The sequence below is a fragment of the Cetorhinus maximus genome, chromosome 25 (assembly GCF_964194155.1).
Source record: "Cetorhinus maximus chromosome 25, sCetMax3.hap1.1, whole genome shotgun sequence".
Classification (NCBI taxonomy): domain Eukaryota; kingdom Metazoa; phylum Chordata; class Chondrichthyes; order Lamniformes; family Cetorhinidae; genus Cetorhinus; species Cetorhinus maximus.
In genome coordinates, this window is record NC_135903.1 from 9234902 (window position 1) to 9249409 (window position 14508).

Consider the following 14508-nt stretch of genomic DNA (forward strand, 5'->3'; position numbering starts at 1 on the left):
CCTTAAGGTTGGCCAGGCAGGGTGTTTAATAAGGTTAATTAACCTGTAAATGGCCTTAATTGGCCATTGACAGGTTGGCGGGCGGACAGCTGATTTCGCTGTCTGCCCACCTTCGTGAATATTTAAAGGGACCGGGATGACGTCGGGAGTTGCTCCCGACATCATCCCACGTCAATTTCCCCTTGGCGAAGCGGCCCCGCCCCCAAATCGCCAAGGGGAAAATCCTGGCCATTGTTAAGTGAGATTGAATGTTGGTTGCTTAACCCATTCCCAAAGACTTCAGGAAACATTTGAAGACCACATATAAATAATATATTGCATATTATTGGAATAAAGTCTTACAATTTAATTGAAGCGATTTGTTAGAAGCACCATCTATTTAATAAATAGGGTAAATAATGTTGGACTTACTTAAAAATTGACATTTTCACTTTGAGACATTTTATACAAAATACCTGTATCCGAACAGCATGTCACATTTGGCAGTTTGCATAGAATTTTTGCAGGATGTGTTATAAGATGTCATGCCATGTCAAATCAATTAGTTAAGCAAAGGAGTGTGCCCCTATCATAATCTGAGTAACTTCAGATACCTCATTAATATACCCAGTTAGTTTGAATACATAATGAAAACAAGCTCAGTCATGAATGGAAACAGGTCCCTCCATTGTTTGGGCTGTGCTATTAAAAAAGTGGAATTTCCCATTGAAACCTGTGCTCATATCTCAGATCTGGTATCTTCTACTCTACAACTTGACATCAGTTCAGAAGGGAGCTATACAGTATTGAAAATTTTCTGTTACCTGAGATATCCCCTGGTGCTCCTCCTGTTCTCCCAATGTTTGACAGCAGATGGTCTATGTTAGGTACTGGCTGTAACTCTGTATTACCTACATGGTCAATTGGAGCCTAGAATATCAAAATAAATTTTAAATAAGTTTATTTTGTCTCAATAATATGCTTGCTACACTACAACATTGGCTACACTTCCGAAGTACTTCATCGCCTCTAAAGCGCTTTGAGATGTCTGGTGGTCGTTAAGAGCACTATACAAATGCTAGTCTTTCTTTTTCAATAATGTTTAAAACATTGTTTCTTGGTTGCAAATATTTACACCTGTTTGAACAAGGGTGCTTGCGTTCATGTATTTTAGGTCACTCAGAATAGTAAAGTTAGATGCAAATTTCTCCACAAGAAAAATATTATTTGGTGCTCAGGAGGTGATAGAAGGAGAGAGTGTTACTCTGATTTAACTTGAAGGCTGACAGCCCTCCATTATCAACAGTGCCACTGGTAGTAGTACCTGCTGCTGGTAATGCTCCACGAACTCGCCGGGTATCATCATTGGGTCCCTGAGCGCAGGTGAGTGAAGGCAAGAGGGGGTTAAAGGGAGGGGTCTGGTGGATTGGAGGCAAGGGCAGGGGGTAGATTTCAGCGCCCCCCCTCTTTTCCAATGCTGGGTCTCTTGATCAGACACTGAGTACCTGACAGCAAAGGAGCCCCCCACATCATGCCGCTGGCAAACCAAATAAGTCTTATTGGGTGGCCTTCTGGGCACCGGAAAGTCTTGCGACTCCTATTTAATCCCTGAGCACCACTAAATTCTGGTGGACTCAAGGTTAATTAGTGTCAACTGGCTCATTAATGAGCCTAATCGACATCCAGCCGTGAGCAGGCAAGTAAGTTTTGCACAACAACCCCTTCCTGCCTTTGACTTAATCGCGGGAGGCTTCCCCCACTGCCGGCCTACTGATGTGTGGCCTCTCCCACGATTAAGTGGGCCTGACTGCTATGTTTCCCACCATGACAAGTTGGGTTAAATTCCATCCATGGCTATGGGGAGACAGCAAAGCAGGAGGCTTAGTTTTTGATTGCTGTAGCACAAATAATGGACTGAGTGGCCTCCTTCGGTGCAATAAACCTCTACAGTTCTTAGTCATCAAGATGTTTCTCATGTGACAAGTTTGGAAGAGCGTATATTCAGTTTTTTTTAATTCAATTTGGGATTTCTTGATTAATTTCACTGACAAGTACTTAGGCCCGCATACAGATACTGCTCAGATCATTTTAAACTGACTTTTGCCTCTACCAATACCAGTTTCCCTCTGATAAATTAGGAATCTCTCCATTTCTTTTCAAAATTTTCCATTTATTAAGTGCCAGGTCATTATTCCCCAAATAATGTTCAGAGGTTTTTTTTTAAATAGTCCCTTAAGCATTCTGTTCTAGTTCATACATTGCATTTATTTTTGTAAGAAGATCTCGTTTAATGCCTATGAGTTAGGTTGAAGAGTACTTACTTTTTCATCCATGTCCCGGTCTTCATTGAAAAACCAATCATACTGGAAAAAATGCAAACAAACTGATTACCCTAAGAAAAAAAATAAACAATACTCTAGAATGTGAAAACATTCTTAGCACAATCTCAGCTGAATTACTGTTTTCTCTTTTTTCTGCTTTAAGCAATCGTTTTTGGAGTCCAAAATCAAGAATCCACAAAAGGAAGGCTATCTAATTTTTGGAGTTATAATGTGCAGTGAATTTTTTCAAAACAAAATTACTTTTAAAAATGTTCACAATCAGAAAATGTGGATCCTAATTTGTACTGTGCTCAACGCCACTCCAGATGCTGAACTGAATCAATGAATTGGAATTTATTATTCCAAAGGAAAGGGACATGCTACTGGCTGTGTATCATTTCACTCATTATAGAGAGGGGTGAAGAACAGCCTTGTTATGTGTTGATTTATTTGTTTAAGAGCATTGTCAGATTTTGATACGAATTCATCTCTGGTGGGAAGGCTGGGAAGCTCTGATATCAGGTGCCCCATCTACAATCGTGTCACGTTCCTGGATGACAGCAAATCAAACCATTGGTTGAAACACTGGAGGACTAATAGTAAGCAGCAAAGTATTTTCTCTGTATTCATAACATTAACAAATTGAGGGACTAAGCCAGACATGAGCAACCATCTAAATCAGTTAAAATTAATAATCTGCTTATGAATTCATTAATTATTATTGTGCCAAATCTTAACTGAAGTGTCACCGTTTCAAAGAGGTATTGCATTCCAAAGATTTTAATGAATTCTGAAAGCATTCAGCATACAAAACCTTATCTCCTTTATTTGTGTATTATATATTTGCTCCCATTAAGGTTTCATGGTCACATGAGCAGGCGCCCTGTGCTTCTGGTCAATTTCTTTCCTTTTTTAAAAATTCATTCACAGCATGCGGGTATTGCTGGCTGGGCCAGCATTTATTGCCCATCCCTAATTGTCCTCGAGAAGGTGGTGTTGAACTGCCTTCTTGAACTGCTGCAATCCGTGTGGTGTAGGTACAGCCACAGTGCTGTTAGGGAAGGAGTTCCAGGATTTTGACCCAGCGATTGTGAAGGAATGGCGATGCATTTCCAAGTCAGGATAGTAAGTGACTTGGAAAGGAACTTCTAGGTGGTGGTGTTCCCATGTGCCTGCTGCCCTTGTCCTTCTAGATGGTAGTGGTTGTGGGATTGAAAGGTGTTGCCTAAGGAGTTCCTGCAGTGCATCTTGTAGATGGTACACATTGCTGCCACTGTGCGTCAGTGGTGGAAGGAGTGAATGATTGTGGATGGGAAGCCAATCAAGCGGGCTGCTTTGTCCTAGATGGTGTTGAGCTTCTTGTGTTGTTGGAGCTGCATTCATCCAGGCAAGTGGAGGGTATTCAGTCACACTCCTGACTTGTACCTTGTAGATGGTGGGACAGGCTTTGGGGAGTCAGGAGTTAACTGCCGCAAGATTCTTACCCTCTGACCTGTTCCTGTAGCCACAGCATTCATATGGCTAGTCCAGTCCAGTTTCTGGTCAATGGTAACCTCCAGGATGTTGATAGTGGGTGATTCAGCAATGATAATGCCAGTAAGTGTCAAGGGGCCACGGTCAGATTCTCTCTTGTTGGAGATGGTCGTTGCCTGGCACTTGCGTGGTGCAAACGTTACTTGCCATTTGTCAGCCCAAGCCTGGATGTTGTCCAGGTCTTGCTGCATTTAACCATGGCCTGCTTCAGTATCTGAGGAGTCGTGAATGGTGCTGAACATTGCAATCATCAGTGAACATCCCCACTTTTGATCTTACGATGGAAGGAAAGTCACTGATGAAGCAGCTGAAAGATGGTTGGGCCGAGGACACTACCCTGAGGAACTCCTGCAATGATGTCCTGGAACTGAGATGTTTAACCTGTAACACCCACAACCATCTTCCTTTGCACTAGGTATGACCAGCAGAGTTTTCCCTCTGATTCCCCTTGACTCGAGTTTTGCTTGGGCTCCTTGATGCCACACTCGGTTAAATGCTGCCTTGATGTCAAGGGCAGTCACTCTCACCTCACCTCTCGAGTTCAGCTCTTTTGTCCATGTTTGAACCAAGGCAATTTTCCACATTGCTGGGCAGATGCCTGTGCTGTAGCTGTACTGAAATAGCTTGGCTAGAGGCTCAGCAAGTTCTGGAGCTCAAGTCTTCAGTACTATTGCTGGAATGTTGTCAGGCCCCACAGCCTTTGCAGCACCAAGTGCCTTCAGCTGTTTCTTGATATCACATGGAGTGAATCGAATTGGCTGAAGACTGGCATCTGTGATGCTGGGGACTTCCAGAGGGGGCTGAGATGGATCATCTACTCAGCACTTCTGGCTGAAGATTGTTGCAAATGCTTCAGCCTTACCCTTTGCACTGATGTACCGGGCTCTGCCATCATTGAGGATGGGAATATTTGTGGAGCTTCATCCTCCAGTGAATTGTTTAATTGCCCACCACCATTCACAATTGGATGTGGCAAGACCACATAGCTTAGATTTGATCCATTGATTGTGGAATCGATTAGTTCTGTCTATCACTTGCATGCCAAACAGCATAAGCAGCAAGTAGTCCTGTGTTGTAGCCTCACCAAGTTAACAACTCATTTTTAGGCATGCCTGGTGCTGCTCCTGGCATGCCCTCCTGCACTCTTCATTGAACCAGGGTTGATCCCCTGGCTTAGTGGTAATGGTTGAGTGGGGGATATGCCGGCTATTATATATTATGGTTGAATGGACTTCTGCTGCTGCTGATGGCCCACAGTGCCTCACGGTTGCCCCAGTCTTGAGTTGCTCGATCTGTTTGAAATTTATCCCATTTTTTATAGTGGCAGTGCCACACAACAAGATAGCGGGTGTCCTCAATGTGAAGGTGGGACTTCGTCTCCTCAAGGACTGTGCGGTGGTCACTCCTATTGATACTGTCATGGACAGATGCACCTGCAGCAGGTAGGTTGGTGAGGATTAGGTAAAGTATGTTTTTCCCTCTTGGTTCCCTCACCACCTGCCGCAGACGCAGTCTAGCAGCTATGTCCTTTTGGACTCAGCCCAGTTTAGTCAGTAGTGGTAGTACCGAGCCACTCGTAGTGATGGACATTGAAGTCCCTCACCCAGAGTATATTCTGCACCCTTGCCACCCTCCATGCTTCCACCAAGTGGTGTTCAATATGGAGGAGCTGAGGGGGGCAGGCTGCAGTATGTGGTCATCAGGAGGTTTCCTCACCCATGTTTGACCTGATGCCATGAGACTTCATAGGGTCCGGAATCAATGTTGAGGGCTCCCAGGGCTACTCCGTCCCGACTGTATACCACTGTGCGCCACCTCTGCTAAGTCTGTTTTGCCGGTGGGACAGGACATACCCAGGGATGATGATGGTGTCTGGGATGTTGCCTGTAAGGTCTGTTCTCGTGAGTATGACCATGTCAGACTGTTTCTTGACTAGCCTGTGAGACAGCTCTCCCAAATTTTTTTAATACTCAATCACGGGATGTGGGCATCACTGGCTAGAACAGCCTTTATTGCCCATCCATAATTGCACTTGAGAAGGTGGTGGTGAGCTGCCTTCTTGAACCACTGCAGTCCACCAGCTCCCACATGTTAGTAAGTAGGACTTCGCAGGGTCGAGAGGGCTGAGTTTGCAGCTGTCATTTCCGGTGCCTAGGTCGATGCTTGGCGGTCTATTCGGTTCCATTCCTTTTAGACTTTTTTGCGGATTGATACAACTGAGTGGCCTGCTAGGCCATTTCAGAGGGCAGTTAAGAGTTAACCACACCGATGTGGGTCTGGAGTCACATGTAGGCCAGAGCAGGTAAGGACAGCAGATTTCCTTCCCTAAAGGGCATTAGTGAACCAAATAGGTTTTTACGACAATTGCCAATGGTTTCATGGTCATCACTAGACTTTTAATTCTAGATTTTTATTGAATTCAAATTTCACCATCTGCTGTGGTGAGATTTGAAACCGGGTCCCCAGAGCATCACCCTGGATCTTGGAATTTCTAATCCAGTGACAATACCTATTACTGTACACTATATGCAATTACCTAATATACTCAAGTTAAACTTTCTGAAGTCACTGCAGTTCAAAGCAGTAAATTTCTCTTGCGTTGAAAAATGAACAATGGGAATCTGGCTTGGGAGATTAATCAGCAAACTGAACTGGTTTAAAGTTTTCAGACAAACAATAATATAGATTAGCTGTAACCAGGCCAATCCATAAAGAAATAACAATGTGAAAACAAATCCTTACAATGGGATTTGAAGTTTTCATTTATATTTGCTGGAAACATAATGACACAAAATTTCAATTATGAACACATATTAAAAGTGACTGAAACACTTTTCAAACTGTGTGTGTCAAGCATGATCTTCCGCGTTGTTAACATTGGTCTATAAATAGTTGCTGAGTCTGCATAAACAACATGGGGCAGGATTTTTCACTCAGTGTGCGGGGGCAGGCCCAACACGCCTACGCGTTAAATGACGTGCGATGACATCGGCTGTGTGTCCCGACATCATCGCGCTGTGTTGCAATGTTTCATTCAGCAGGCGCGCCGGAGTCGGCTGCGCACCCGCTGAAATGTAAACGGCCTATTAAGGGAGCAATTAATGTAATTGTTAACACTGCCCATCCAACCTCAAGACCGTTGGGCAGGCGAAAGGGCCAAGCGGACTTCACATTTTTTAGGAAACTTCATCCACGAGCAGGATGAGGTTTCCTAAAGCTTTTATTAATTAAATAAATAATTGTTCCGAAATATCAAAACATGTCCCATCTCATGTGACACGGTTACATGAGAGAACATGTTTAATTACATTTTTACTCCATTTATTCAATAATTTCAAAAGCCCTTCAATCTCCCTGAGGCACGGAGCTGCGCAAAAGAGTGCTGGCCCTGACTCTCTCTTCTCCCCCTACCCGCAAAGGTAGCGCTGAGCGCTATGGCTCACGTCTTGCGCTGGGTGGGCCTTAATTGGCCCATCTGCGTAAAATAGCAGCACGGAGCCGATTGCGGGCGGTGATCGGCTCCACGACCAACCCTGCCCGCTCCCACTGAGCCCGTCCACCAACTGAAAAATTCTGGCCATGGTCTTTCTCGTGTAGGCATGCTGATGTAACAGTTCAGGCTACTAACATTAGGCTTCCTTGAAAATAACATGGCTATAGTCCTCACAACAGCATTGACGAGGTCTGGAGTGAGAAAAGGCCGATGGGCTCAACATGCTTACTCCATCCAGGATCCATGAATGTTTTATTCTATCATAGATTTTGGTCCTCCTAGCACTCCTTATTAATTCTCTCAAAATAATCATCCATTATAGTCAATCATAAGGAGAAAGGTTAAACTTACATGTTGTATTAATGTTTCAATAATTTTGTACCGATCTTGCATGTGCGTCACCATGTCAATCATTTTGTCTTCAGATGTCCTGACAAGGGTTGGGCCAAACACCAATGCTAAATTCCGTGGTTCCATCTGAGAGGGAAGAAATAAAACACAAGGTCAGGCTGGAATACAAATTTTTGTTCAGTAGAATCATGGGCACATTAAAAATACAGAGCTACACAAGAGTCAAATTGCTGTTGGGACTCTTATCAAAAGATAATTATAGGGTTTGTTAATACTTGAATGTGGGCAGGTGCATGTCATACATAAAATGCAACACTTAAAACCAAGTTTATTACTAAAACTTTCTCCCATCCAAGGCACACACTTGATGCTCAATTTGGGGCAGTAGAATAACAGCACAGGAGATGAGTTTATTTGTGCAGACTATGGGAAGAGTCATAGAATAAAATAGTATAGGAGAAGGCTATTTGACCCACCTTACCTCGTAGAAAAACTTGCAACTGTCCTCTTTTTCCACTTTCAAAACAATCCCCTTAACTTCTCATTTAACCAGGGGCTGGATATTTTCCCCTCTGCAGACTAAGTGCGGTGGCAGGAAGGAAAAGTGGTTTTCCTGCCAACCGCAATGCTCCATTTTTGCACCCGATTGTCCGCCTCTCACCTCATTAAATCTTCATCAGCTGGAAACACACTGTTTGACTGGCAGGCGACCTGTGATTCGCCGGCCTCACCATGACGCAAGCAGGTCCTTATCCACATTTAAACCGCACCTGCAGACAGATATTTCAATGTCTGCAGCCCAGGACTGCTCCAGGCAAAAGATGGCCCCCAAAAGCAGGAAGAGTGCAGCCTCCAGGTTTAGTGGCACCTTGCTGAAGCCTGCCGTGACCTTCCCTAACCTGGGGATGGATGGCTAGCAGAGGTCCAACCATATCACCATCTCTGCTTGGGAGGAGGTGTCTGTGGCAGTGAGCTCCACCTCAGCTCGCAGGAGAACAGCAATATATTGCTGCAAACGGATGAATGATCTCATCCGCACAGCCAGGGTAACTCAACCTTCTCATCCTTCTTAGATCACACTCACAAGCCCCTCACATTCGCAGGATGACAGTCCACAGGGATCTCACACACAACCAGCACAAAGGACATCACTACTCACTCTCCCACACATTCCCTGGCATCTCCATCTGGGATCACATTCTGTGCAGCTCACATCCTCATCCCATACACAGCTCCACTCAGCACCTACACAAGGCAGGCATCCTTCCTGCTCCCACTCTCTCCATCTGTCTTCATGCAGCCCAAGTTCACCCACAATAAGGGGGAGAGGTCCCAGACTGGTGGTGGGATACAAGAGATCAGGGCCCTCACCCAGTATTAGGAGCGCGCAGTACACCAGGCCAGAGAGGACTGGGACCATGCCTGTGACAGTAGTGAGTTTGGCAGTGCATAGCCAAATGAGGACCCTGCACCAGCTGATCCTTCAGACAGCGAGATTGAGTGTGCAATGTTATGTGTTGGAGTCTGTTGCCATGCACTAATTATCTCTACATAAGAGCGTAAGAAATAGGAGCAGGAGTAGGCAATTCAGCCCTCAATCCTGCCCTAACATTCAATAAGATCATGGCTGATCTGCCCCAGGCCTCAACTCCTCTTTTGTGCCAGCTCCTCATAGTCCTCAACTCCACGATATTTCAAAAATCTATTTACCTCCTCTTTAAATACTTTCAGTGATCTAGCCTCCACAACTCTCTGGGGTAGAGAATTCTAGACATTCACTACCCTCAGAGAATAAATTCCTTCACATCTCAGTTTTAAATGAGTGTCTCCTTATTCTGTAACTATGTCTCCTAGTTCAAGACTTCCCCCACTAGTGGAAATATCTTCTCAACACCTACCCTGTCAAGCCCCCTCAGAATCTTGTACATTTCAATAAGATCACCCCATATTCTTCTAAACTCTAATGGATAAAGGCCTAACCTGTTTAGCTGTTCTTGATAAGTCAACCCCTTCATCCCAGGAATCAGCCTCGTGAATCTCTTTTAAACTGCCTCCAATGCCAGTATATCCTTTCTTAAATACGGGGACCAAAACTGTACACAGTACTCCAGGTGTGGCCTCACCAACACCCTGTACAGTTGTAAGAAGGCTTCCCTACTTTTAAACTCCAGCCCCCTAGCAATATAGGCCAAAAATCCATTTGCCTTTTTAATTACTTGCTGCACCTGCATGCTAACTTTTTGTGTTTCATGCACAAGAACACCCTGATCCCTTTGTGCTATACTTTTTTGAAGTCTCTCTCCATTTAAATAATAGTCTGCCTTTTGATTCTTCCTACCAAAGTGCATGACCTCACACTTTCCTATATTAAACTCCATCTGCCAAGTTTTTGCCCACTCACTCAACCTATCTATGTCCCCTTGCTGACTCATTATGTTGTCATCACAACATGCCCTCCCACCTATTTTTATATCATCAGCAAATTTGGATGCATTACACTGTACTCCCTCCTCCAAGTCATTAATATGGACAGTAAATAACTGAGGACCAAGGACTGATCCTTGTGGCACTCCACTAGTTACGTCTTTCCAACCTGTAAAAGACTCATTAATACTGACTCTCTGTCTTCTGTGTGTTAGCCAATCCTCAATCAATGCTAATACATTATTCCCAATACTGTGAGCTCCCATCTTGTGCAATAACCTTTTATGTGACACCTTATCAAATGCCTTCTTGAAATCCAAATACACAACATCTACCGGTTCTCAATTATCAACTCTACTTGTTATATCCTCAAAGGACTCTAGCAAATTTGTCAAACATGATTTCCCTTTCACAAAACCATGTTAACTCTGTTCGATTGCGTTAAGTTTTTCTAAATGTCCTATTTCTTCCTTAATAATGGGCTTTAGCATTTTCCCAATGACAGATGTTAGGCTGACTGGCCTATAGTTTCCTGCTTTTTGTCTCCCCCTTTTCTTGAACAGGGACGTCACATTAGCGGTTTTCCAATCTGCTGGGACCCTCCCGGAATCCAGAGAGTTCTGGAATATTTCAACCAATGCCTCCACTATCTCTGCAACCACTTCCTTTAAAACCCTTGGATGCAGGCCATCAGGTTTGCCTTTAGTCCCATTAGTTTGTCAAATACTTTGTCCCTCGTGATAAGAGACTGTTACAAGATCTTTCCTCCCATTAGCTCCTTGCTTACCTGATATCTTTGGGATGTTTATAGTGACCTCCACTGTGAAGACTGATGCAAAAATATTCTTTTAAGTTTTCTGACATTTCCCTGTTCCCCATTGTCAATTCTCCAGTCGCATCCTCCACACTCATTTTTGCCACTCTCTTTTTATATACCCGTGGAAGCTCTTGCTGTTTGTTTTTATATTTCTTGCCAATTTACTTTCATAATCAATTTTCTCCCTCTTTATTAGCTTTTCAGTCATTCATTGCTGGTTCCTAAAAAATTCCCAATCCTCTGGCCTACCACTAGTTTTCGCCGCTTTGTATGCCTTAGTTTTTGACTGGATACTCTCCTTGAGCACCTTTGTTAACCACGGATGGTTCGTCCTTCTCGTCGAGAGCTTCTTTTTGACCGGGATAAATTTTTGCTAAGCTTTATGGAATATCTGCTTAAATGTCTGCTACTGCTCATCCACTGACCTTCCCTTTAAGCCTATTTTCCCAGCCCGCTTTCTTCTTCATACCTCTGTAATTGCCCTTATTTAAGTTGAGGACACTGATTTGAGACCCAAGTTGCTCACCTTCAAACTGAATGTGAAATTCTACCATGTTGTGAATGCGATCCCCTAGAGGATCCTTAACTATGAGATCTCTTATTAATCCTACCTCATTACACATTTTTAGATCTTAAATAGCCTGTTCCCGGGTAGGTTCTGCAATATTGCTCTAGGAAACAATTCCTGATGCACTTTACAAATTCGTCTTCCATGTTACCCCCGCCAATCTGATTTGTCCAGTCAATGTGCAGATTAAAATCACCCATGACAACTGTAGCGCTCTTCTTACATGCCTCCATAATTTCCTGATTTATACTTTGTCTTACAGTGAGGCAACTCTTTGAGGGCCTATAAATTACTCCCACCCATGACTTCTTTCCCTTGCTATTCCTTATTTCCACCCAAACTGATTCCACACCATGATCTATTGCACCTATATCATTACTCACCACCGCACTGATACCTTCTTTTATTAACAAAGCTACCCCAACTCCTTTTCTATTTAGCCTATTTTTCCGGAACGTCGAATACCCTTGAATATCGAGTTCCTAGTCTTGGTCACCCTTGGTCAACCACAACTCTAATAGCTATCAAGTCACATTCATTTATTTCTATTTGTGCCATCAACTCATCTATCTTGTTACAAATGCTGCATGCATTCAGATAAAGAGCCTTAAGCTTTGACTTCTTACCATTATTACTCTTTCTGGTTCTAATTTCTGCTGCACTCTTCTGCTTATATTTCCTGCCCCTTCCTGTCACATTTTGATTATCATTCGCCTCATCACTAGCTGCATCTTTGCTCCCTTGTTTCTTTTTGATTTTTTAAACTTACCTTCAATTGAACCCTCCCCACCACCACAATTAGTTTAAAGTCCTATCTACAACCCTAGTTACACGATTCACCAGGACACTACTGGCCCCAGCATGGTTCAAATGTAATCCATCCCAATAGAATAGCTCTCTCCTTCCCCAGTACTGGTGCCATCGCCCCATGAATTGGAACCCATTTCTCCCACGTCAATCTTTGAGCCATACATTTGTCTCTCTAATCTTACTTACCCTATGCCAATTTGCATGTGGCTCAGGTAGTAATCCGGAGATTATTACCTTTGTGGTTCTGTCTTTTAATTTAGCCCCGAGCTGCTCGTAGTCCCTCAGCAGAACCTCTTTCCTAGTCCTATCTATGTCTTTGGTACCTACGTGGACCACAACAACTGGATCCTTCCCCTCCCACTCCAAGTTCCTCTCCAGTCCAGAACAGATATCCTTAACCTTAGCATCATGTAGGTAACACAGCCTTTGGGACTCTCTGCTGCAGAGAACAGTATCTATTCCCCCAACTATGCTATCCCCTATTATGACTACATTTCTCATTTCTCCCCCCATTTGAATGATGCTCTGTACCACGGTGCTGTGGTAAGTTCGCTCATTCTCCCTGCAGTCTGTGCCCTCGTCACATTGGGAGCAAGAACCTCATACCTCTTGGACAAGGGCACTGGCTGAGGCTCCTCCAGAGCTAAGTTCTGCATCCCCATACCTGCCTCACTTGCAGTCACACCCTCCTGTCCCTGACCACGGTCCAAATTTGATCTAATTAATTTAAGGGGTGTGACTGTCTCCTGAAACACTGTCCAGGTAACTCTCCCCCTCCCTGATGTGTCGCAGTGTCCGCAGCTCAGGCTCCAGCTCCGAACCGAAGTTCCTCGAGCAGCCAACACTTGCAGCAGATGTGGTCACCATGGATCGCACCAGCGTCCACCAGCTCCTACAAGCTGCAACACATCGTCTGCCCAGCCATCTCTGTTCTATTTAAATAATTAATTTGTGTGTTAAATATTTTAAACGTGAATTTAACTATAATCTTCAACTGTAATAATGTCTCCTGATTTAGACCACTTGACCTATCAAGACAGACACGGAAGAGATACCCACCAATCACCTAACTGTTTTTCTGTGATGACTGTTCAGTAGCCCCTCTCCATGTATCTAAACAAACAACTAAAAGTTAAGATCTATCAAGCTGGATTCCACCCTGGGATCAGGCTTGTCCAGAAGTAATCCCAGTTGGGATCATAACAATACCTCACCCTCAATGTAAAGTATGCTTATACAAGGCATCTCGTAGACGTGCACTGAAGGTTCAAGTGATGCTCATTCTTGGTTGTGTGAGATGGAGGTTCATGTAGTTCCTTGACTTGTCTGTATTATGGGAAGGTGAAGGTGTAGTGTAGAAAGAGGAGACATGTAGATGCACTTGGAGAAGGGTAATGAACTCCATGCTCTCTGTCATCCGTGAAGGTTTGCAATCTATCAGCCCATACTTAAAGGTCATATGCACTCCTGCCTGCCTTGCATGTTGTCAACTCTATGGGTGTGCATCTGCTAAGTTGACCAATAAGCTGCGTACATTCCCACCTCATTATGCCAGTGCTCTGTCCCTCACAGGCACAATTTTGTTCTGGTGTTCAAAGCTACAGCTTTAACCATTTTGCACCTTGGAATTGTCTGCATAGCGCCCATAAGGCTATCAAAAAGGGATGCAGCACCGGCCCATTCATTCTGCTTAGTCTCCCCTCCCCTAACATTCACCGAGCTCAGCAATGCTACATCCATGTGGAGATGTGTTGCGGTCAATGTAACTGTTGAGCATGGTCTCAATATTCATATGTTAGCTTGATGGGAAGACAATGCTCAGAGCAGAAATGGGCTAGGAACTAGGGTGTAACGCAGCTGATGTGTGCTCTTTATTATCAATGAAGCGGAACCTTGAGGGCTCCATGGTGTGTCTGCATTCTCGAAATTGCAAGGGCCAGGGCTGACCATTACGGGAAACTGATGGTGTCCAAAATGAGGCTTTTCATGTCTGTCAGGCAAATGTGTGAAGATGGTCATCGTGAGGTGATCTATGTCCATTGAGAGGTCAGGCTAACTGAAGCCCCGCATCCCTAACTGAGAGTGAAGGGTCTTAATGTAATTGGGATTAAGGTAACGCTGAGAACAGAGTGCTTTGAATAAGTGTTAACATCTGTTGAGCATCCTCGTCTGCCCTGGCCCAAGTCTAGCCTCGCAGTATCATTGTTGAAGT

The 14508-nt window shown here is 44.1% G+C and overlaps 1 protein-coding gene across 14 annotated transcripts in view; it reads right to left on the minus strand.

The window, feature by feature from the left end:
• arhgap23a (Rho GTPase activating protein 23a) overlaps positions 1-14508 on the minus strand; it is a 501306-nt gene that overhangs the window by 41732 nt on the left and 445066 nt on the right. For all 14 annotated transcript variants that reach the window (XM_078529389.1, XM_078529391.1, XM_078529390.1 and 11 more), the window contains 3 exons: positions 7678-7803; positions 2301-2342; positions 804-909 (listed from right to left, as the gene is read on the minus strand). In XM_078529389.1, coding sequence (XP_078385515.1) covers positions 804-909; positions 2301-2342; positions 7678-7803 — 274 coding nt within the window. The remainder of the gene's footprint in view (positions 1-803; positions 910-2300; positions 2343-7677; positions 7804-14508) is intronic.